This window comes from Kogia breviceps, chromosome 3, assembly GCF_026419965.1.
Source record: "Kogia breviceps isolate mKogBre1 chromosome 3, mKogBre1 haplotype 1, whole genome shotgun sequence".
Classification (NCBI taxonomy): Eukaryota; Metazoa; Chordata; class Mammalia; order Artiodactyla; family Physeteridae; genus Kogia; species Kogia breviceps.
In genome coordinates this window covers 184,301,352-184,326,645 of record NC_081312.1, presented here as the reverse complement: position 1 = coordinate 184,326,645, position 25,294 = coordinate 184,301,352, and the positions used below count along the sequence as shown (strand labels likewise).

Sequence of the window (25,294 nt, the reverse complement as noted above, 5' to 3'; positions counted from 1 at the left end):
GCTTAGCCAAGCCCCAAACTACTCTAAACTTGAACTGGGAACCCACGCATCCATCAGAGCTCTTCTAAGTAAACTGGCTTAAGTTAAGGCTTCACGCCCAAATCAGAACGTGCTCGTGAAAACCGAAACACGGTCGGTGCCAGGTGCTTCTTTTGCGTAAAACCTCCGCGCCACGTCGACCTGTACCAAGGGGGGTTTGTTGAGCTACACATTATTCTCCAACAAACGGACGACAGAGCTCTGCGTGCCGGGGCCGCTCACCTTTCAAGGCACAGACGAACAGGAGTCCTACCTGCGAACTCGCCACCCGCGAACTCCGGCGACTGAACCGACGCCCGCAAGCAGGGCGGAAAGGGCAGGGCCTTCCAACCTGGGAGCTCAGGTCTAACGTGAGGCTCGCGGGGGGCGTTCCTCCAGTCAACGGGGCGGGCTCCCTCCTGACGTCAGGTGCGTCTGGGCTCCGTCGCGCCCGCGCGGCTCGGGCGGGGGGCGGGGCCTCCAACCGGCCGCAGCTGGAAGCGGTTCGAAACCCAGCCCCGCCGCAGACGCGCAGCCTCCGAGGAACTCCGGGGATGAAGCCCGGCGGCCTTGGCTGTGAGACGTCCTCCACCGGCCCTAGTGTCTGCCGGAGTCACGGCACCATCGCACGTTACGTCATGACGCTCCCCTAAACGACGCCCTCAGGGCAACGGAGGGAGGGGGGCCCCCTCGCTTTGCAATCAGAGAAAGGTTGGGGGAGATTGTGTTCTCGGGCGCACGTGGCCGACTATCTACTGGTGAGCGAGGAAGTAGGAGAGACGTATTTGATGCGGTGCCAGCGGTCATTTTGGCAGTAAAATGGGCCTTTTTCCCCTTGTCAAGATATCTCATTAAAAAATAAGAAAAATGGTAGGCATCTGTTTTCCAAGAAAAATGACTAAAGCCAGAGTTATTTTCTCTTCTAATGATTTCGCTAGGTTATCAGCAATGTTGCTCGTACATTTCATGAACTTACCTACTTAAATAATGTGTAGGGTTCTAGATTTCCTCAGAAAGAGCATAAAAATATGTTTCCCTTACTAATGTTACTCTCATCAACACACTCTGTTAAATCTGTGACACTTTACGCATTAAATCGACTGCCCGACTCAAGTTTTATGTTAAAATGTTTTGAATTTCATCTTTTGTTTCCAGTTTTCTTTGCCGAGAACAGATTCCCTTTGGTGCTTATAGAGAAGAGTGCTGACACAGTAGCCTTTAAAATTCCCAAGTTTGCTCATTTATGAGCATTTCTGAGCCAGTGGGGCACACTTTCAGGTGAACTATGCTGTACTGTTTTTGGGTGGGGTTTTTTTTTTAGCGTTGATTCAGAATCTGACATCCAGTAACAGAAGGTAATACAAAGCATCACATTAAAACAAGACTTTATTACATTTGTTTGTAATTTAGTTGGCTTACGGTTTATAATCTCACATACACAAAAAATATATATATTACTGACATCAAAGAAGTTACGGCAGATTTTAATCCAACAGACGTCTGTCCACTTCAAATACTACAAACAAACATCCTTTACTAGGGAAAAAATATTCTTTGAAAGTTTACTAGAATTGATTTAGAGCGTACGAGTTACTCAAAAGGTGTGAGTTCCATCCCAGTGTTGGAAACTAACCACAAAAATTCAATTAAGTATAACCTGACATTTATACACTATAGAAACAAAATTGCATTCTAAAATCAATAAGTTAATGAACTAAAAGACACACACTTCACCTAAGATAAAAATATTTAATTTATAAATCACTATAGAATACAACAAAAGAAACAAAAGGATGCCACTGAAATTGATTTTTGAAGGATTTTGAGACCCAACTTATATTTTAATATTTTGTTCATATATAGCCAAGAGTAAGAGGGAAAGCCAACCTAGGGTCAGTCCAAAGTTCTGCAGGAGAAACATCAACCAGGGTCGCTGTGTTTGAACATGAGTCATTTCAGGAAGCTAAAAAAAGAATAAAAAACCAGAATAAGATCCAGCTATATTCACTGCTGGGAAAAGTTTGGTGGGAAAACATGAGAGACTCTGTTATTCAGAACTTAATAACCTTTCAAATTCCCCGAACAGTTACAAAATGTTTAATACCTACTCTTACCAAAATTCGAAAACATTAGATACATTAAGCCATTTGATTGTGGCTAGAAGGATCTTAGTGATACCAGAAATCTTAAAATGACAGAGCTATCAACTGAAAGCAAACCCAACTCTTCTTACGTTTATTTTTGGAAAATGCTTAAATGTGCAATAGTTAATAAATGAAAGGTATCATTTCTGATCGTTCTGTTAGGTTTATGAAGTTGCTAAATTCACTGGCTATTAAAAGAGCATATACTTGTTTCTTTTCAAAATGATGACCAAGGTCTTCCTGACCTTTGGAACAATAAAGGCATCATCTCCCAAGGCTCTGTTTTATTCTCCGAGAGAGAAATGGCAAAACCGCTTTATGTTTGTGAAATGCCGGATGCCATTTAGGGGGAAACGTTCACTCAGGCATCTGTGTGAAGTGCCTCAATGTGTTTGCCTCACATTCTTTCGAACCTCTCACCCTGAGGGGGTCAGAGTGACTGTATCTCTCTCATGACAGTCATTTCTATTGGAGCACTGGCTCAGGTCAACACGGATTGGAGCCTGAACTCCGCCTTGGCGCTGCGGACATTGGGGCTGGATAATTCTTCGCTGTGGGAGTTCTCCTGTGTATTGAAGGATGTTTAGCAGCACCCCTGATTTCTATCCACTAGATGTCAGTTGTACATCTGCCCCTAGTCAGGACAACCAAGAATGTCTCCAGACATTGTCAAATGTCCCCTGGGGGCTAAAAATCACCTCTGATTGAGAACTGCTGGATTCTTTTACCTAGCAAGAGAAAGGTCAAACATATAAAATATGCAAGGGCTTTAGATTTATGGCAGTGAAAAACAGGCTGACGTATTTTTTCATGCCTGTATGGGAGCATCCGATATATATATACCTTTTCAGATTCTTTTCCCTTATAGGTTATTACAAAATATTGAGTAGAGTTCTCTGTGCTATGCAGTAGGTCCTGTTGTTTATCTATTTTATATATAGTCGTGTGTACATGTTAATCCCAAACTCATAATTTATCCCTCCCGCCACCTCCTTTTCCTGGTTGGTAACCATCAGTTTGTTTTCTATGTCTGTGAATCTCTTTCTGTTTTGTAAATAAGTTCCTTTGTATCATTTTTTTAGATTCCACATCTAAGTGATATCATATGGTATTTGTCTTTCTTTGTTTGGCTTACTTCACTTCGTATGAAAATCTCTAGGTCCATCCATATTGCTGCAAATGGTATCCTTTGCTTTTTTTAAAAAATCAAAATAATTGGCTCTGTGGTAACTTGCCATCCATTCAGGGGTACCTTCTAGCAGCTCACCTTTCCCTCGAGGCCTTTCAGGATGCTCTGGCAGAAGGTCTTATGTAACATTTACTTTCATTTACATCCATTTTATCATGCCCTTTCTTATATCTTTCCCCCCCTCCTGTTTACTCCTCATAAGCCTGTAAGAGGTAAAATTATTAACTCCTTTCAGTTATGAGGAAACACTGGCTCAGGGAGGCTGATGACTTATCCAGAGGCACACAGACGTGATGTCAGAGCCAAGACAAGGAGCCAGGTCATCTCATTATTGTAGAGGATGTACAAACGCCTACAAAGACCGGCTTTCTATCTGAAATTCACCTCTGTCTATTATGGCCAATACATTTCTAACTAATTAGAAAAAAATAGAAAATGCAAACGCTAAAAATGTCCAATTAGGCATAAACTAGCCACTGCATGTGATAAAAATATGTAGTAGAATATACAGATATCACACTGCCTTTGTCATGAAAGACATCACATTACTGATTCTGTTTTTAAGGCAGACAATATGCACCGGACAAAAAGCTGTAACAGGCTAACTTTGTACACCTATAGAAACAGACAAACAATGAAAATCAACATCTCAAAACACTTTAGGGAGATTCTCACCCTGATATGGAAGCTCTGATCTTAGTTTGGGTGTCCTGTCTGAACGCCCCATGTTCACGTGGCTTGGTAAGAAAAGCCAGCTAAGCTTGCTTTTGAGACAATACTTGGCCCTCTTTGGGATGACTATGGATGATGTATGAACCATAATATCTCTTGGGTACAAACCAAAATACCAGAGAGTTCTGCAGAAAGTCTTTCCAAAAGATATAAAATGCCAAAGCTTAGACCACATGTGATCACAGTATTTCACTTGCTTCAAATCTACCCACATTAAAAAAAAATGTTATTTATATTTTATTTATTTATTTTTGGCTGCATTGGGTCTTCGTTGCTGCATGTGGGCTTTCTCTAGTTGCGGCGAGCGGGGGCTACTCTTCATTGGGTGCGGGCTTCTCATTGTGGTGGCTTCTCTTGTTGCGGAGCACAGGCTCTAGGCACGCGGGCTTCAGTAGTTGTGGCGCACGGGCTCGGTAGTTGTGGCTCGCGGGCTCTAGAGCGCAGGATCAGTAGTTGTGGCGTACGGGCTTCATTGCTCCACAACATGTGGGATCTTCTCGGACCAGGGCTTGAACCCGTGTCCCCTGCATTGGCAGGTGGATTCTTAACCTCTGCGCCACCAGGGAAGCCCTACTCACATTTTTAAAATAATTTCAGTCAGCAAATTTTGAAGGAAAATCAAGGTCCATGTGAATTCATTTTCAAGAGCATTTATTGTTCTTTTCCTCTTTTTAAGTTGTCCAACAAGAAGTTAAATGCCACCATTTTTCCCTGGCTTTCAAGTGAGAAAAGTCCCCTTTTCCTCCAGGGCAATTAAATTCTGTTATTGAACAGTTTTACAGATGTTGATTTATACCCTAAGACCAGAGGTGGTGAAATGATGGATAGAGTGTGTTAACATTGAAGTAAAAGGTAGAAAAATAACGATGGGAAATGTTAGTAAAACAGCCTTGCCCAGAGATATAGCACTAGGAGAAAGGAATGTTCTTCAGATTTCTTCCAGATATTCGGCAACCTTGAAGTAGAAAGCCCTTCCTTTTTAACCTCCATGCTTGGCAAGTTCCCCAAGTCAGATAAGTGAATGTCATGATAGTCAAGGTGTTGTAATTTTCTAGAAAATAATCTTTACCTAAGATGCAACTCTTTAACATACCACTAAGTTCTTTTTTTAAATTTTCAATCAGGCACAGGAAAGAAATTCCCTGAGATGCACAAAGTCCACATATTGACGGTGATTTTTCTACAGATAATGGTCCTTGCAAGTTCTATTAACTAATGCAGAGGTAGTTATGATGGTCAACTGCTGACTAGGATTTCTGAACATTTTAGAAAGTGATAGTAAATAAATGTTTTATACTTGAGTCCATCCCGATAATTGTATCCTTAGTTAAGCTGAAGCTTTAAAATGAATGTTCACAGAGAAGCTAGAACACAGCAGGAAGGAAAGTGGATAAATACTAATATCATGTACCGTGTAGTAATTATATACTAGGGAGGACTTGTCACAAAAAAAGGGTGGTCTGTAAAATATCCTCTGAAACTAAGATTCTGTCTCTCCTTCTTGTACATCTAAGGTTCACACTCCCAGGCCATACAAAGACTTTTCTGTCCATTTCCGTTGGTATTCTGAAAATGGTTTCTTGTTGGTGTCATTAAAGATCAATTACTGGATTTTGCAACATTTACCTTCATTATGGTTCATAAATGTACATACTGAAAAAGAAATCTCAGTGTCCAATATTTCTATTGATATAATACACTAAAAATGTCAAAGGCCTTTCATTATTAACAATGTACAATTCAAATATAGAAATTCAAAATTCATTTGTTGAAGACACTTGGTGATATCTCTTATGAAGGTAAAACTGTAATGCAAATATTCTTCCCCTCTCAGGAATCCATAGCTTTTGGCGTCACCAACTTTCAAGAGAAATGATGTGTTTCTCCATTCATGAAGCACAATTAACAACTGGTTTATGCCATCTTCTTTTCAGAGGGACCTTAAAACCCATCGTGCACACTGAGTTGGGTATATATTTGCCTTTGGTAAGAAGAACCATGCTTATTCCTAAGAAAAATGATGAGGAAAAAAACCTCAGAAACCTTTTTGTAGGGTGTCCTAATAATGTTTAAACTCTTTAGGGGCACATATGCAATGGGTTAGTCTAACTGTCACATTTGTAAATGGCTTAATTTTGTCCTTGCAGAAGATTCACATCTAAAAACAAAATGGAAACTTGTTCATGGAAGTCACCATTTGGTTGGCAAATCTGCAATGATCTGTTTGCATGTGTAACTGTATACTTAATAGTTGTGTCACCTACAAATTGGCACTTGCCATCTACCTCTAAGGATTAAATTGTGAGCCGCTGCAGCTGCTGACCTTCAACACCTCCTGAAAGGAGTTCAGGGTGGAGATCAGAAATGAGACGCTCTGTGCTCTGGAAAAAACTGGCAGAACAGGTCTTCAGAAAATTAGATATCTTCAGGAGACGCTTTTATGAGCCCAAGTCTTGCATCTCCTCATATCTAGAAAAAACACTAAAATCCTTCATGCTGACATCTGCTCCTTGTGACTAGCTAATCATGAGATTAGCAGAAACCTTCTGCAAAAAAATATGTGCTTGATTGCATGTACTCCCCCTTCACTAAAACCATATATACACTGACCTTCCCCCCTACCTCTTTGAAGCAGTTTCTCAGAGCTATCCGAAATGCTGTCTCCTGGGCCAGTCCTCATTTTACCCCAATAAAACTTAACTCACAACTCTCACGTTGTGCATTTTTTTCCCATCGACAGTTGAATATCGAAGACTTCTGGATTCTGGTATGGCATGTAAGGAGATTACAAGTCACCAATTCATCCTAACAAGTGAAAAACTGAACAAACTCAAAGATTAACAAGCCTTCTTAGATATGTCAGAGAAGTGAGGTCACAGGGCAAACTGCTGGCCTACATACTGAAAGACAAGAAGACACAGAGAATCACAATTTACTGTAGCAGAAACCACAAGCAGGAACTTTTATAGGAACCAGTGCCAGGGTAGGGAAACTGGAGCTGTAACTGATGGATCGTTAGAGGCTGAGTGTAGACAAGCCTAAGCATTAAAAGCTTCAGGGGGAACCAGTCTTAGGGAGGCCTCCCATCCACACACTTTTGTGAATTTTACTGCTAGGAGCTCTACCAGATTCTCACAGTGAATATTGGAGAAAAATGCTGCCAAGCTTCCAGCAAGGGGAGGATTAAAAGAGCCATGTTTTAAATATGCCAGAGCTTTTTGTTATTTTTAACAAGGGCTGCCCTCAGGAGAAACTAATTTACCAGAGCCTAACCTACCTGGGGAAGGGAAGTACCCAACTTTAGCCCCTTTTCAGCCATTCTGTCCCACTTAGGTAGGGAGGGGACAAGAAATCCATGGTCCAGGGGCACAGGCTCACCAACAGATGGAGACCTAATCACAGGCCTATAGAACTCCCTCCCTCCCCCCATGCCTCACACTGCATTACTAAAGGCCTATTTACCACCATTCCTTTCCCCAGTACACAACGCCATCCTTTCAACAAAGATAATATGGAATACTACACGGCAAAAAACAGTTTTCTGAAGAGACTGAACAAGCACCAGACCTAGAATCAGGTATGGTAAGAAGGTTGGCTTTATCAGACTAGGAATTTTTTAAAACTATAACTAAAATGCTAAGGGCTTTCTGAAAAGAAGGCAACATATGCAATAGCAGATGGGTAAAATAATCAGAGATTTGAAAATTACAAGAAAGAATGAAAAAGAAATGTTAGAGATCAAAAACACTCTAACGGAAATGAAGAATGCAGTGGATGGGCTCGTTAGTAGACTGCATACGGCTGAGGAAAAGCTCTCTGGGCTTGAGAATATGACAATAGAAACTTCTGAAACTGAAAAGCAACTGAAAAAAGACTGGGAAAAGAAAAAGAACACAATATCCAAGAACCATGGGGCAACTACAAAAGATGTAACTTATGTGTAATGGGAATACCAGAAAAAGAAAGAGAGAAAGGAACAGAAGTAATATTTGAAGAATAATGACTGAGAATTTCCTCCAAATTAATGTCAGACATCAAACCACAGATCCAGGAAGCTCAGAGAAAATGCCCCCAGGATGACATATAGGCATATCATCTTCAGAAAAGTAAAGATTAAAAAAATAATCCTGAAAGAAGTCAGAGGGAAAACATATCTTATCTGTAGAGGAGCAAGGATAAGAATTACATCTAAATCTTTCTCAGAAACTACACAAGCAAAAAGAGACTGAAATGAAATGTTTAAAGTGTTGACAGAGAAAAACCACCGATCTAGAATTCTGTACCCCCAAAATTATCCTTTGAAAGTAAAGGGGAAAAAAAGTCTTTCACAGACAAACAAAAATTGAGGAAATTTGTTGCCAGGAGATCAGTTTTGCAAGAAATGTTAAACGAAGTTCTTCAGAGAGAGGAAAATAATATAGATCAGAAACTGGAATCTACGTAAGGAAAGGAAGAGTGTTCAAAAAACTGAGTAAGTAAAGGTACAATAAAAGCTTTATTTTTTCTTATTCTTAATTGATCTAACAGTTTAAAATTTGTTCAAAATAATAATAACAACAATGTGTTTGATTATGCATTCTTGTGTATGTGTGTGTGTGCATATGTGTGCTTATGTAATAGTGAAAGGAATGACAGCATTGACACAAGGGATGAGACAGATGGTTTAGAATTATTTTGTTATTATAAGGTACTTACATTACCCAATAAGCAGTATGGTGTTATCTCAAAGTGGATTTGGATTAGTTATAAACGTATATTGAAAATTTTAGGGCAGCTGCTTAAAAAACTAAAAAGAGAAGTATAATTAATATGCTAAGAAATGAGTGAAAGGGGAATCAAATAAATTGCTCAAAACCACAATAGGTAGAAAAGTGTAGAAGACAGAAATAACAACAAAGAGTAAGGGTAACAATTAGAAAATGGTAATAAATATGGTAGATATTAATCTAGCTATATCGATAACCACTGTAAATATCGATGGTTAAATATACCCACTAAAAGACAGAGATTATCAGACTGGATAAAAAACCAAGACTCAGCTATATGCTGTCTACAAGAAACCCACTGTAAATACAAAGATACATGTGGATTAAAAGCAAAGGGATGGGGGAAGATATACCATGCTAACACTAATCAAAAGAAAGCAAGAGTAGCTATATAAATTTCAAACAGAGCAGACTTCAGAGCAAGGAAAGTTAACAGGGAAAAAGATGGGCATTAGATAAGGAAAAAAGAGTCAATGCTCCAAGAAGACATAACAATCCTTAATGTGTATGCACCTAACAACAGCATGTCAAAATACATGAGGCAAAAACTGATAAAACTAAAAGAAGAACTAGATGGATCCACTATTATAGTTGGAGACTTTCGCACACCTCTTTCAGAAATGGACAGATCCAGGAGGCAAAATATCAGTAAGATCAAAGTAGAACTAAAGAGCACCATCAATCAGTTGGATAAAATTGACATCTACAGACTCTACTCCATCCAATCACAGCAGAACACACATTCTTCTCAAGCTCACATGGAACATTCACCAAGAGAGACCACATTCTGGGCCATAAAGCTTAACAAACTTAAAAGAATAGGAATTATACAATGCCTGATCTCAGATCACAATGGAATTAAACTAGAAATTAATGACAGAAAAATAGCAAGAAAATCCCAAAATACGGAAGATTAAACAACACAGTTCTAAATAACATGAGTCAAGAAGAAATCTCAGGAGAAATTAATATTTTGACCTAGATGAAAATGAAAATCAACTTATCAAAATTAGTGGGATTCAGTGAACATAGTGAATAGAGGGAAATTTATGATTGAATGTATATGTTAGATAAAAAGAAAGATCTAAAATCAATAATCTAAGCTTCCAATTTAGGAAACTAGAAGAAGAACAGTACATTAAATCCAAAGAAGGAAGAAGAAAATAAATAATAAAAATTATAGCAGAAATCAATGAAATTGAAAACAGGAAATCAATAGAGAAAAATCGACAAAACCAAAAGTTGATTCCATGAAAAGAGCAATAAAATGGATTAGCCTCTTCCAGGCTAATTAAGAAATAAAGACAGAAGACACAAATTACCAATATCAGAAATGAAAGAGGGGACATCACTAAAAAATCTATGGACAATAAAAGGATAATAAAGGAATATTATGAATAACTCTATGCCCACAAATTTGATAACCTAGATGAAATATACAAATTCCTTGAAAGACACAATCTGCTAAAACGAACACAAAAAGAAATAGACCATCTGAATAGGCCTATTTCTATTAAAGAAATTGAATCAATAATTAACAACCTTCCAAAGCACTAGACTCAGATGTATTCACTGGTGAATTCTATCAAATATTTAATGAAGAAATTGTGTCAGTTCTCTACAATCTCTTCCCAAAGAAAGAAGCAGAGGAAATACTTTCTAATTCATTCTAAGAGGCCAGTGTTGTCTTAACACCAAAACCAGACAGAGATATTACAAGAAAAGAAAAATATAGAGCAATATTTCTCATGAACAGAGTTGTAAAAATACTCAACAAAATATTAGCAACTCACATCCAACAATGTGTAAGAAGAATTATATACCACAAAAAAGTGGGATTTACCCCAGGCATATACAAGCCTGGTTTAACATTCAAAAATCAATTAATGTAATCTACATTCCAATATCAACAGGCTAAAGAAAAATCTCATGATCCTATCTATAGATGCATAAAAAGCATTGACAATATTCAACACCCATTTATGATAAAAACTCCCAGTAAACTAGGAATAGAGGGAAACTTCCTCAAATTCACTATGAGCATCTATAAAAAGCTTACAGCTAACATCTAACTCAATGGTGAGAAACTCAAAGCTTTCCCATAAGATCAGACACAAAGCAAGGATGTCCCCTCCCACCACTGGAAGTCCTAGCAAATGCACTAAGAGACGAAAAGGAAATAAAAGGTAAAGAGATTGGGAAAGTAAAACTAAGACTGTGTTTATTTGCACTTGACATGATCATCTATGTAGGAAATCCAAAAGAACCAACAGCAAAGCTCCTGGAACTATTAAATGCTTATATCAAGGTTACAGAATACAAGGTTAATATACAAAAGTTAATTGCTTTTCTATTTACCAGGAATGAACAAGTGGAGTTTGAATTAAAAATATATTACCATTTATATTAGTACCCAAAATGAAATACTCAGGTATAAATCTAACCAAATATGTGCAAGATCTATATGAGGAAAACTATAAAGCTCAAACAAAATATATCAAGGAAAAACTGAATAAATGGAGAGATATTGCATGTTTATGAATAGGAAGACTCAATATTGTCAAGATGTCAGATCTTCACAACTTGATCTACAGATTCAATGCAATCCAAATAAACATAAAAATCCCAGCAAGTTATTTTGTGGATATTGACAAATTGATTCTAAAGTTTATATGGAGAGGCAGAAGACACAGAATAGCCTACACAATATTGAAGGAGAAGAATAAAGTTGGAGAAGAACTTCAAGACTTACTATAAAGCTACAGTAATTAAGACAGTGTGGTATTGGCAAAAGAATAGACAAACAGGTCAATGGAACAGAGCAGAGAGCTCAGAAATAGACCCATAGAAATATAGTCAATTGATCTTTGACAGAAGAGCAAAAGTAATAAAATGGAACAAAGTCTTTTAAACAAATGGTGTTGGAACTATTGGATATGCACATGCAAAAAAATGAATCTATACACAGAACTTTCATAAAAATTAAGTCAAGATGAATCACAGATTTAAATGAAAAACACAAAATTATAAAACTACTGGAAGATAATATAGGTGAAACCTAGATGACCTTGGGTTTGGTAATGCCTTTTAAGATACAACATCAAAAACATGATCCATGAACGAACTCATTGACAAGCTGAACTTCATTTAAATTAAAGACTTCGTCTCTTGATAACATCAAGAGAATGAAAAGATAAGCCAGAGACTGGGAGAAAATATTTGTAAAAGACACATCTCATAAAAGACTGTTTAAAATATACAAAGAACTCTTAAAATTCAACAATAAGAAAACAAACAACCCAATATTTTAAATGGGCAAAAGAGCTGAAAAGACACCTCCCCAAAGGAGGCAGAAGGTATATTGATGGCAAATAATCATATGAAAAGATGTTAAACATCATATGACTTCAAGGAATTTCAGATTAAAATGACAATGAGATACTACTGTACACCTATTAGAATGGCCCAGATCCAAAAAACTGACAACACCAAATACTGGCAAAGATCTGAAGCAACAGGAACTCTCATTCATTGCTGGTAGGAATGCAAAATGGTACAGCCACTTTGGAAGACATTTGGCATATTTTTTGCAGAACTAAACATTCTCTTATCGTTAAGATCCACAACTCGCATTCCTCAGTATTTACTGAAATATTTTGGAAACTTATATTAACAGAAAAAGTTGCACATGGATGTTTACAGCAGTTTTATTCATAATTTCCAAAACTTGGAAGTAACCAAGGCATCCTTCAGTAGGTAGATGGATAGTTAAATGGTGGTACATCCAGACAATTGAATATTATTCAAAGCTAAAAAAAAAAAAAGCTATCAAGACATGGGGAAAATGTAAATGTATATTACTAAGTGAAATAACAGGCAAAACTCTGGAAACAGTAAAAAGATTAGTGGTTGCCAGGAGTTAACGGAAAGGGAGGGATGAATAGGAGGATCACAGAGGATTTTTAGGACAGGGAAACTATTCTGTCTGATACTACAGTGGTGGAATACATGTCATTTGTCAGAACCCATAGAATGTACAACACCAAGCACGAATGCTCATGTAAATGTTGACTTTGGATGCTAATGATGTATCAGTGTAGTTTCATCAATTGTAACAAACATATTATTACTGTGGTGTGGGATGTTCATAGTGGCAGAAGGTGTGTATTTGCGAGTCAGATGTCAGGTGGGAATTTTCTGTAGTTTCTACTCAATACTGCCATGAACCTAAAACTGCTCTAAACAATAAAGTTTATTAATTAAAAAATATCCATTTCCTTGTTACACTAACCACATTTCAAGCACTCAGCATAGTCACGTGTGGGTGTGGCCACCATCATAGACCATGCAGACAAAAAAAATTTGTTTTTATTATCTAAGCCCAGTGTAAATTAAAGAAACACTCAGCATGGTCTATAGGCTTACTGGGAGAAACATTCTAACAGTTATGGATCATCTGGTATTGATTACGAATCTAATGATATTTCTTCTGTTCCACCTATACATTCCTATTTTCTAAGAGTAAAAATAGAAAAAAAAGAGAAGGAAAAACTAAAGAATATTTTGAGTTACTGGATTGTTTGGTGGCTACAGCCAAAGTGGAGAGTGCCATTTCAAAGTCTTTTATTTATACTCAAGACAGGAAGATATTTTTCCAAGTATTTTCCATAGTCTCATAACACTAATACACTTAGATTTTTTAAAATCATCACTGCTATGAAGAGCCACTGGATTAGCTCTATGTTGTCTAGCACATGAGAAAAATTAACTTTTGAATATTCACCCATTCACAAATTTATAACAATGTTAATTTTTCAGTTTTTCTCTTGACTTTTGAAGGGTCATTTGATGATTGTTCATTGGTAACATGTTGTCTAAAAAATGATTACAAAGAGACATGTAGGAGTTCTGTTAAATAGCGAGGTAGATAGATTACTGTTTTTAATGACACCCCAAAAGTTTATCCAGTGTTTGCAAAACCTAATAACTCAGTCTGTATAATCTTTTGTCTATGCACTGTCTCCAAGAAAATTTTCTGAAGATGTCATTCATTAGATCACAACTTGCTGAAAAACTGGTAAAGCAGAAAGGCTATTTTGCCTTTATGAATCCAAAAAAATAGATGCAGTGCTTTTGTCTGTCTGTCTTCTCCCATGTGTTGGCTGAACAACTTACTTGTGTTAGTAAGTATTCCACCATAGACACAATCTTTTGTGTCTATGGTGGAATCTTTTGCTTTTCTTTCAGATTGTTAACAACATACATAGGCTGGCTCTTCACAGCAGTGATCATCTCATACATTCAATAAATTTTAGACGAATTGTAAACAACCTATGTTACTCCTGATGAGCAAACAGGATCGTATTTGGCATTCACTGTCACAAACTTTACAAAAACACCGGGGAAGCTGCTCTAGTGAATGAAAAAAAATCACACGAGGATTAAATTTGTCATTCAGTCCTCAGCAAGAATTTAGGAAAATATCATCCTTTCTAACTTTGAAAAGCAATAGAGATTTCTTTTATTTACTTATTGTCATCAACATAGGTTTATCTATTCATACAACTTAAAATTGAGGAAGAAGAGAAAACAGTGAATAGAACTGCAGCAGATTTCTGCTTCAGTGAGCTTAAAAAACAAAAGAAGAGAAATGGGTTTATGTGATTAATGATGGAATCCTTTTGACTTGTAAATGTCTTTAACTTACACAATTTTATTCACCATAGAATTACATTAAAAATTTACTGTATGAAACATGTCTTTCCATAAGCAAAAATTTGTTACCCAGTACTAATATATACTTTTTTACTCTTGAGCTTTTAAAATACAATTGAAAAATTCAGCAAAGTTGTAACATACAAAACCAACAAATAAAAATCCATTGTGCTTCTATATCCAAACAATGAACAATCTGAAGAGGAGAGATATTAAGGAAACAATTCCATTGGCAACAGTATTGAAAAGAATAAAATACTTAGAAATAAATTGAACCAAGAAGGCACAAATAAAGGGAATGACATCTCATGTTCATGGATTGGAAGACTTAATATTGTTAAGGTATCACTACTAGGTAAAGTAATCTACAGATTTAATGCAATTCCTATGAAAATACTAATGACTTTTTTTTTTCAGAAACAGAAAAATCCATCCTAAAATTCATATAAATCTCTAGGGACATCAAATAGTAAAAACAATCTTGAAAAAGAACAAATTTAGAGGTCTTGCACTGCCTGATTTCAAAATTTACTACAAACCTACAACAATCAAAAGAGTGTTGTCATGGCATGAAGACAGACATATAGGTGAGTAAAATACAATAGAGAGCCCAGAAATATATCCTTGCATACACAGCCAATTGATTTTCAACAAGAGTGCCAAGGCAACTTGATGGGGCAAGAACAGTCCTTTCAGCGAATGGGGAAAACTGGATATCCACACACAAAAGAATGAAGCCGGACTCCTACCTTACACCATATACAAAAATTAACCCCAAATAAATCAAAGGCCTAAATGTAAGAACTAAAACTATAAAACTCTTAGAAGAAAACATAGGGGGAAATCTTTGTAACATTGGATTTGGCAGTGATTTCTTGGATATGTCACTAAAAGCTTAGGCAACACAAGAAAAACATAAGTTTGACTTCATCAAAATTTAAAACTTTTATGCAACAAAGGACATTACAGAGTGAAAAGGCAATCTATGGAATGGAGAAAATATTTGCAAATCATATATCTGATAAAGGGTTAATATCCAGAACATATAAAGAACTCCTATAACTCACAACCAAAAAACAAACAACCCAATTACAAAATGAGCAAGTGACTTGAATAGACATTTTTCCAAAGAGAACATATACAAATAGCCAATAAGCACATGAAAAGATGCTTAACATCACTAATCATTAGGGAAATGCAAATGAAAACCACAATGAGATACCACTTCACACCCATTAGGATCACTATTATCAGAATAATAGAAAATAACAAGCGTTGGTGAGGATGTGGAGAAACTGGAACGCTGACTACCATTGGTAGAAATGTAAAATGGTGCGGATACTATGGAAAACAGTATGGCAGTTTCTAAAATAATTTAAAATAGAATTATCATATGATTTAGCAACTCCATTTTTGGATATATACACCAAAGAATTGAAGCAAGGACTCAAACAGATATTTATACACCCATGTTCATAGCAGCATTATTCACAATAGTCAAAAGGTGAAAGCAAGCCAAGTATCCATTGATAGATAAATGGATAAACAAAATGTGAGATACATACAATGGAATATTATTCAACATTAAAAAGGAAGGAAGCTCTGACACATGCTATGACACAGATGAGCCTTGAAGATATCATGTGAGGTGAACTCAGCCAATCACAAAAGGACAAATACTGCATGATTCCACTAATGTGAGGTACCTACAGTAAATAGTCAATTTCATAGTGAAGAAAGCAGAATGGTGGTTACCAGGGGCTGGGTGTAGGGGGCTATTATTGTTTAATGAGTATGGAGTTTCAGTATGAAAAGATTTTTTTAAGTTCTGGAGATGGATAGTGATGAAGGTTGCACAGCAATGTGAATGTACTTCATGCCATTGAGCTGTACACTTAAAATGGTTAGAATGGCAAATTTTATGCTATGAATATTTTACCACAATGAACACACACAAGTTCACTCACTCCAAGGTTTCAAAAAACTTTGCTTTGATTAATTCTTTAGCTCTTTAGCTTACTGTAATATTACAATAAGTAGCATCTAGATTACATCTAAGAAAATATATGGTAGGAAGAGGTGTCATTTACTAAGGATTTGTTGCATTCACTTTGTACTGAGAAACATGAAGTTCTGGGTTATGTTTAGATCTCCAAGTCCCAGAGCATAAAATGTCATGTTATGAATGTTTTTTTCCCCTCTCAAAATTCATATGTTGAAACCCTACCCCCAAATGTGATGGTATTAGGAGGTGGGGCCTTTGGGACATAATTAGGATTTGATGAGGTCATGAGAACGGGGCCCACATGAATAGAATTAGTGCCCTCAACACAAATTACTATGTTGACCCAACAATATCCTGAAATTGGGAGATTTGTTCCCACTGACACAAGTCCTGTTTCGAATTTAGGTCTTTTAAAATTAGTAGCTATGTTTGTAAAACAACTTAATACAGTATTTTTTTTTTTTTGCGGTACATGGGCCTCTCACTGTTGTGGCCTCTCTCGTTGCGGAGCACAGGCTCCGGATGCGCAGGCTCAGCGGCCATGGCTCACGGGCCCAGCCGATCCGCGGCACCTGGGATCTTCCCGGACCGGGACACGAACCTGTGTCCCCTGCATCGGCAGGCGGATTCTCAACCACTGCGCCACCAGGGAAGCCCAATGCAGTAGTTTTAACTTTCCTTACCAAGCAAGAAAGCAAGGGCCACAGCTCTCAGTGCGTCTGAGATCACCAAACTGGAGGCTTATAAGGTTCTTTTTAAAAATTCAGCATTAGACATTTTATTTGTTAAATATTCAAATACAAGATATTATAGGTTTCTACCATCTAAATGGTATCCCGAGGGAATTCATGAAGCCATCTGCAACAGAAGATAAATGAACATTTCTCTTTTGAAAACTGAATTGAAAGACAAAGACCACATCATTGTCACATATAATTCACAGAGACAAAGATGTTACCTGTTTTTAACTTGTATTTAACAATTCACTTCTCCATGTTTTTCCTTAGGGGAAGCAAGTAAGTTAGACAAACTCTTAATTGTACAGCTCAGCAAAGAGAGTCATCAGCCAGCTGTAATATTTTCCTAAGAAATGGATTGCTTTGGAAGATCTGTGTGTGTGAGTGCACGCGTGCACATATGGTTTGAGAAACTAGTTAGAAGAAAAGAAACATGAAGAGCAAAAAATACCTTTCTGGTGGCCAATTTTTAAAAATTACAGAGCTCAGTGTTCATCAGAGTTGGGCCTATTAATCATTTTCTCAGTAGAAAATATCTAAGTGTAGGGTTTGATTTTTAGAGAAATCTCTTTTTTTACAGAAAGAGAATGGAAATCTTTCAAAACTGTTGGTAAGAATGATTCTCCTACTTCTTGCTTTTGTGAAGAAATAATTGTGAATGTTAAATTATATTCATTGTGCTGCCTGAAATGGTTTTAAAATGCTTCTCATTTTTTCACGGCAAGAGTGTTTAAACGATGTCAGTTACACACATTGATTTCAAGTACAGTATCTGTTGAAAGCAAATATTCGTATCAAGATTATTTTATGTCTTTTCTAACAAAATATCTCTTTTCTGTAGAGGCATACTGTTTAAAGGTCATTACACCTAGATAGCGCCAAACTTCAAAGAAAGGACAGCTTACTAGTTTTTTTGGATAAAGGATTCATTTACAAGAGCCAATTTGGGATTATAGATTATTGATTGACTTGCACTGGATTTATCTAAAGTTCTCTGAGAAAGAAAGACTCCATCAAATACAATAAATTGGAAGATAAAGAAAGCATGAGGGGGGCAAGGAATAGGACCAGCATCCTAAACGTGTAGGAATGGCTTAATATTACAGTCACGTGCTTTTAAAAAGATGAGAAACCTAGCTAGGAGGGTGGCCCTTTTGTCAGTCAATTTATGTTCTTTTTACCCAATTCACAATCTTAAAGCTGTTATAGTTACTGAACTAAAATAATTGTAGAGAAGACAATGAATGTCCTTAATCTGGACTGTTGATAATAGTCCTGTTTACTGAGTGGGTTTCATAGATGGATCTTTTTTTTCTGTGTTTGGGTATATTTTCAAAGCAGAGGATCTAAGTTCAAAAATTCAAAATATTCTTTACCCTGCCTTTCATACAAAGAAAATTATCTGGTAATTGGAAAATGCTCCAGGCAAAAGGGCGGCTGTGGTATTACTTGGAGGATATTATTTCCAGAAGGAGGTAGATAAGCAAATTGCCCGAAGTGATTCCTCTTCAATCTTACTGTGTCCTCTCCCATTATTACGTCAGTGAAAAGAAGTTTTAAAAGAGCATCAAAACAAAAAACAAAACCAAACACGAACCAACACACAATCAAAACAAAAAACCCAAATGCAGAGTAGAAGAAACACAGAGATTTACGTAGTGAGAAAGACTGGTGGAGGGAAAGGGCTGGGAATAAGGTATATTCTCAGTTAATTCACTGTGATGTACACGGAGGGGGCATGGGAGTTTCTTTTGCTTTGGCATGAATTGGTAGGCACTTCCTTCTTCTGTACCTACTTGTCTGAGTTACAGCTCCTCCACTATCAGCTTGCATGCTATTAACATACTAGATCCTAGGCAGCTGTGCAGTTATCCCCGTTCTAGAGACATCTCCAGTCACATCCATCATGATAGCCCCTTGAGATTTCTATGGGCTTGTTGCTATGGAAACAGTTTTGCAGGATTTAAAACCTTAGGAAAAGTGCCTAAAGGTTTGAATCTTGTTTCGGATCCAAAATAAACCTTTCTTTGGCATAACCTGCTCGATGCTCTTCAAAATGAATTAACTTATTCTTTAAAGAATAAATCATACCATTAAAAATAAAGCCTCTCTTATCCAAACTGCTGAAAAAAAAACCAGTACTTCCAGGGCCGGTCTTTTCCTTCTATTTGAGAGATTTTGTAAACTTTAGAGAGGGTGGCTATGAGAAATCTTCCTGATGTTTTTAGTTCTGGGAATTTTCTCAGAAGGAATTTTCAGTTCTCAGACAGAATGAGAAGCTCCTACACAGCCGCCTCTGTTCCTGAGCACATCTGAACCAAGGTTAGTAGCACAGAGACATAGTAGTTTTCTATGGCTGCTGTTAACAAATCACTACTAACCTGGTGGTTTCAAACAACACAAATTTATCTTACAGTTCTGTAGGTTAGAAATTTGACTTGGGTCTCACCAGGCTAAAATCACTGTGTTTGCAAGCAAGCAGAAGCCTGTGGGCTCCCTCCCCCCAAGTAAAAAGCACCCCCCCCCCCCCCCCCCCCCCCCCCCCCCCCCCGTGTCCTCTGCCTCCTGTTTGTAGAAAAGCTGACATCTCCCAGGCCTTCCTGGGTCACAAAAGAGCAGGTTCAAGCAGTTAATGATTAGGATAATAGGGTCACAGACAGTGTCTGATGCACATTCCTGAGTTGTTTTACAGATACTAGAATTGCCACAAGAGGGAAAAGCTAACTGCATGACGAGCAGCCTGCAGCCACGACATAAGCAGAACTGAATCTATGGCTCGCACGATTCCAAGCACTGGCCTTAAGAGAATGGGATTAACACTATTGCTCAGAATAATCTGTATCTTTGTAGGCATCAAAATAATTGTAGCTTTTTCTGCTTGTATACGTAAACGGGCAACTGAAGCTGTCAGCCAAGAGATGCCTCAAACCCATGTCAATATCTTTCACACTAAGACCTCGAGGCCCTTTCACAGCCTGAAGCAGCTGCAGAAGATGGACCTTCATCCCTAATCCCAGAGAAATGGAATGATACATGAGGGGGGGGGCGGAATTTGTAAACAGCTCTTCGCAGGAAACGGCCCACAGCAGGAAACCTCCTTTCTTGTCAACTCAGCAAAGCTACCCTGCAGCTAACTTTTCAATCAGGCACCCTGCATGCTCTACTCATCTCCAGCCCTAGCACACCTATCAGATCTTGTGCTCACACAATACCTTGCCTAACTTGTTGCTTCTTTCTGTAGATCAAAGAAGTAGAAATGAAGAATATGTAATTAACAGGTGACCAGACCTCTTCCCTTGCTTCCCCTTCAGCGATCTGGAGAACAAACAGTGTGGACAAACTGTGTGAACAAGACAGCATCTAAAGAAAGATCACAAGAAGCCAACGAGCCTGCATGCAGCGGGGGATGGTGAGGACTCTGCCCCCATCTCAATGATTAACTGAGATTACCTCTGTTTTTCCCTTTAAATACTTTCATGGCCAAGCAGATGGTTTGGGGAGGGCACTGAGTCAATCATCTCCCCAGATCACCAGCATTCTGATTAAAAGCAATTTTCCTTTCTACCAACAACTGCCTCTCGGGGATCGATTTTTGAGCAGGGAGCAGCCGGACCTGAATTTGGTACAATATTTTTCCATTTTGTTTTCTTTAGGGGAGAATCTGTTTCTTTGCCTTTTCCAGCTTCTAGAGGCTGCCTGCATTCCTTGGCTCCGGGTCCCCTCCCTCCAATTTCAAATTCAGCAACATCAAATCTCTCTGACCTTTCTGTCATCACATATCTTTGTCTGACCACAGCTGGGGAAGGTTTTCCACTTTTAACAACTCTTGATTAGATTGGGACCACCCAGATAATCCAGGGTAATCTTCCCATCTCTGGGTTCTAAACCTTAATCACACCTGCATAGTTTCTTTTCATATGTGAGATAACATATTCACAAGCTTCCAAGACTAGGACATGTATATCTTTCAGGGGCTATTATATCTCTAAAGAACAAATCTCATGAAATCTTTGTAGCAAACATGGGAGTGTGAAAAAGATCACAAACCCATAGATTTGTTATAAATAAGATTTAGGGAAAGAAGATAAACAAGATACATGGATATTAACATATTAATCACAGACACTGCTGATTGTATCAGACATTTCTCCTGTTTCGTCACTTCGAATACTCTTTCAAAGCCCTACCATTTACTTTCCATCTTCTGTGCAAATAGTAAGCAGGAAAGCAGGTGTGACTATATTAACATCAGGCAAAGGAGACTTAGGACAAGGACTTCTACCAGAGATAAAGAGGAATCGTTCATGATGATAAAAGTATCAATTCAGTTACGAAGATGAAGATGTCGCAGCCCTCTATATGCATGCATCCAATATCACAGTGTCAAACGCATGAAGGAAAACTGATAGAACTAAGAAAGAAGTAGGGAAACCCACAAAGTTAGGTCTGTACTCTAACTCCCTCGGTCATTCCCTCAATAATTAACAGAACTAGTGGAGAAAAAACTCACTATGGAATTTGAAAATATGAATAACACTATTAACCAGCCTGACTTAACTGACATTCACTGAACCCCTCACCCAACAGCAGTCGCACTCATGTACTTTTCAAGTGCACATGGGGCCATTCACTGGGATAAACCACATGTTCTGGGCCATAAAAAAAGTCTCAGAGTATTTCAAAGGGCTCAAATAATACAAAGTATATTCTCTGACTATGCAAGAATTAAAATAAATAACTAAAAGATTTTTTAAAGCTATAAATACTGAGAAATTAGGCAACATACTTCCATATAGTACATGGGTCAAATAAGAAAAAAATCATGAGATGTTGTGAATGTTTAAAAACATTTCAAAACGATCAGTACTGGAAACAGAACACATCAAAATACATGAGACTCAGCAAAGCAGTGCTTAGAGGGAAATTTACAGCTTTAAATGCTTATACTAGAAAAGGAGAAAACATTTAAAATCAATGATACATCGTTCCACCTCATGAAGCCGGAAAATGATCAGAAAATTTAATGCAAAGTGAGTAGAAGGAAATAATAGAAATAAGAGCAGAAACAACAGGCAAAATCACAAAGCAATAGTATATAATCATTGCCAGTTTTTCTGCTTTTAGAACTTGTGCTTCCTGTTCCTGCAAACTTTAGCACCATCAGCTCACACAGATCCTTGTTCTTGAGGAGAATACACCAGGGAATGTCTCCACTGAACTTGAAGTTATGTCTACCACCTGGTCACTTGAGCATCTCATGCCAATGGATCAACCAATAGAGAAAAAAGTTATTATGCTGATGGGAAGAGTCGTCAGTGGTTACCATGAGGAGTAGGGTGATTGCTACACAATGGAGTAAGCAAGGACTGTATCTGGAAACCTGAGAATTCCTTGGAGCCTTTCCTGGTGTTTCCATGCCTGGTGACAATGAACAGGCAACCACAGGAACTATGGCCTCACAAGGACAAAGAGGATCCCTCGGGGAAGATCTGGGTGTCCCTACCAGGAATGAAATCGAGGTCAGCCAAAGCGCTGCCTGAACGTGGGGAGAATCAAGATTGTCTGCTGGAAGGACAGAGGTCATGAATATCAAATATTGCCTCAAGGCCAGTAGGGTTCAGAGATTGTTTCCACTAACTACCTTGTATTAAGTCTCTGTGAAGATTTTTGCTGTCTACCGCCCTGCAGGGGCTTTGGTGTAGATGGAATTCCAAAGTGAAGGAGACCAGGAGCATATTTGAGTGGTGGATGGGGGGGGAGGGGGTCAACTGTTAATGGCCAGCACGTGTGTGCTATTTCACATTCTTTCAGCCCATCTCTCACCCCAGCGACTGCGGCAGAGACCACTTCCAAGAGGGCGTTAACTAGCCCTGCACAAAGCCTTGTTTCAGGTCTACGCTACCTTCCTCTTTCCTTGCCCTGGGCTCCTCAGCGTGATGGCATGGGACTGCCAGGGAACTCCCTTGGCACTCAGGCATGTATCACCTGAAACGTGGGAGGTGATGCTTATGGGACCAACGAACAATGCGGACAGAAGCCCCCTCGGTAGGTCCTGTGTGCTGGATGCCCTACGGTGGTATTGAACTTAATAAAAACCCATTGTTTTATTGACTTTTTATCCTTCTCTGTTTCACTCCACCTACCCTTCACTCCTGCTCCCTGGGATCACCTCCCAAGTTGACTGACTTCACACACGCCTTTGTCTTAGACGCTGCTTTGGGGAAACCCAGTCTAGCACATGGATCTTTATAATAGAGAATGAATTTTCTCTGGCCACCCAGAGCTGCGTTCATTCTTAACTCACTTTAGAAACTATTCAGTGGAACTGAGAGGGGATGTGCTTGGATAAGGCAATTCCACTTTGGAGAATCTTAGGCTGGCAGACTTGCCTAAGGAAGACTTTTGCCCCCAGTTCTTTTCCTTTTAGGAGTTTGAAATAACACACTCAATTTCTTTGAAACAAATAAGCAAAGCAAAAATCTAGCTAATCTTTTCACATTAACCCTGCTCAGAAGATGCCTGGTAAATTTCCAGAATTTGGTAAATAGCCAGTGAATGAAGTATTCCCCCTTACCCTTCAGTTGCTGTCATTTATTTTCTTTGCTGTTGTACAGAGTCTTTAAACCTTGTTCTCTTCCCTTGAAATGACAAAAAAGTATTTTCTTTGGCATGGCCCCAGAGTACAACAGTTAAACTTGCCGCTATGTGAAAGAGCTGTATTTGTTTAGAAGTTACTCAAAAGGCCGTGAGAGCAGGTGACCTGGATTATAGGAAGTAGCCCCAGGAAACTCAGAGTATTTTCTTTCCTGTCTTTTTGCCAGGACGCTGATTTTTCTTTGGCTAATAGTAATTTGCGATAAGGTCAGGATTTCTTCTAGTTAGAATTTCATAGGATGTCAGCCACATTGTTTTCTTACAAGTAATTCTTTATCCTTACAAGACTGGGAGAAGAAACATTGAGGGGAAAATGATGTCTTTAGCTTAGGGCTCAAATGGTTCTTGTTAATCTTTTCAGGTCAATTTTAGGAGACAAAGAGAAAGGACTAACTACGTACATACACATCCATCATACTTGAAGAGAGGCTACGCTGTGTTAAAACACAAAATCAACTTCAAGAGAATATATAGCAACTGCCCCCAACAGACTCCTAAAGAAAAAAGGAATTAGACTTTTGTCTCCTTAAGTAGATTTATTCCTAGATATTTTATTCTTTTTGTTGCAATGGTAAATGGGAGTGTTTTCTTAATTTCACTCTCAGATTTTTCATCATTAGTGTATAAGAATGCCAGAGACTTCTGCTCATTAATTTTGTATCCTGCTACTTTACCAAATTCATTGATTAGCTCTAGTAGTTTTCTGGTAGCATCCTTAGGATTCTCTATGTATAGTATCATGTCATCTGCAAACAGTGACAGCTTTACTTCTTCTTTTCCTATTTGGATTCCTTTTTTTTCTTTTTTTTCTCTGATTGCTGTGGCTAGAACTTCCAAAACTAGGTTGAATAAGAGTGGTGAGAGTGGGCAACCTTGTCTTGTTCCTGATCTTAGTGGAAATGGTTTCAGTTTTTCACCATTGAGAACAAATAGGTGGAGAAATATACCATGTTCTTGGATTGGAAGAATCAACATTGTGAAAATGACTCTATTACCCAAAGCAATCTACAGATTCAATGCGATCCCTATCAAATTACCACTGGCATTTTTTACAGAACTATAACAAAAAATTTCACAATTTGTATGGAAACACAAAAGACCCCGAATAGCCAAAGCAATCTTGAGAACGAAAAATGGAGCTGGAGGAATCAGGCCCCCTGACTTCAGACTATACTACAAGCCTACAGTAATCAAGACAGTATGGTACTGGCACAAAAACAGAAATATAGATCAATGGAAAAGGATCGAAAACCCAGAGATAAATGCACACACATATGGTCACCTTATCTTTGATAAAGGAGGGAAGGATATACAGTGGAGAAAAGACAGCCTCT

The 25,294-nt window shown here is 38.1% G+C and overlaps 1 protein-coding gene across 2 annotated transcripts in view; it reads right to left on the bottom strand.

Annotated features, from left to right (window-relative positions):
* Window positions 1-1,387: 1,387 nt before the first annotated feature.
* The window catches only part of SLC39A12 (solute carrier family 39 member 12), a 72,775-nt gene continuing 48,868 nt past the window's right edge, over window positions 1,388-25,294 (bottom strand). Inside the window, exon 12 of one of the 2 annotated variants that reach the window (XM_059058331.2) lies at window positions 1,388-1,981. In XM_059058331.2, coding sequence (XP_058914314.1) covers window positions 1,853-1,981 — 129 coding nt within the window. In that variant the 3' untranslated portion in view covers window positions 1,388-1,852. The remainder of the gene's footprint in view (window positions 1,982-25,294) is intronic. The other variant, XM_059058329.2, reaches the window with a different exon arrangement.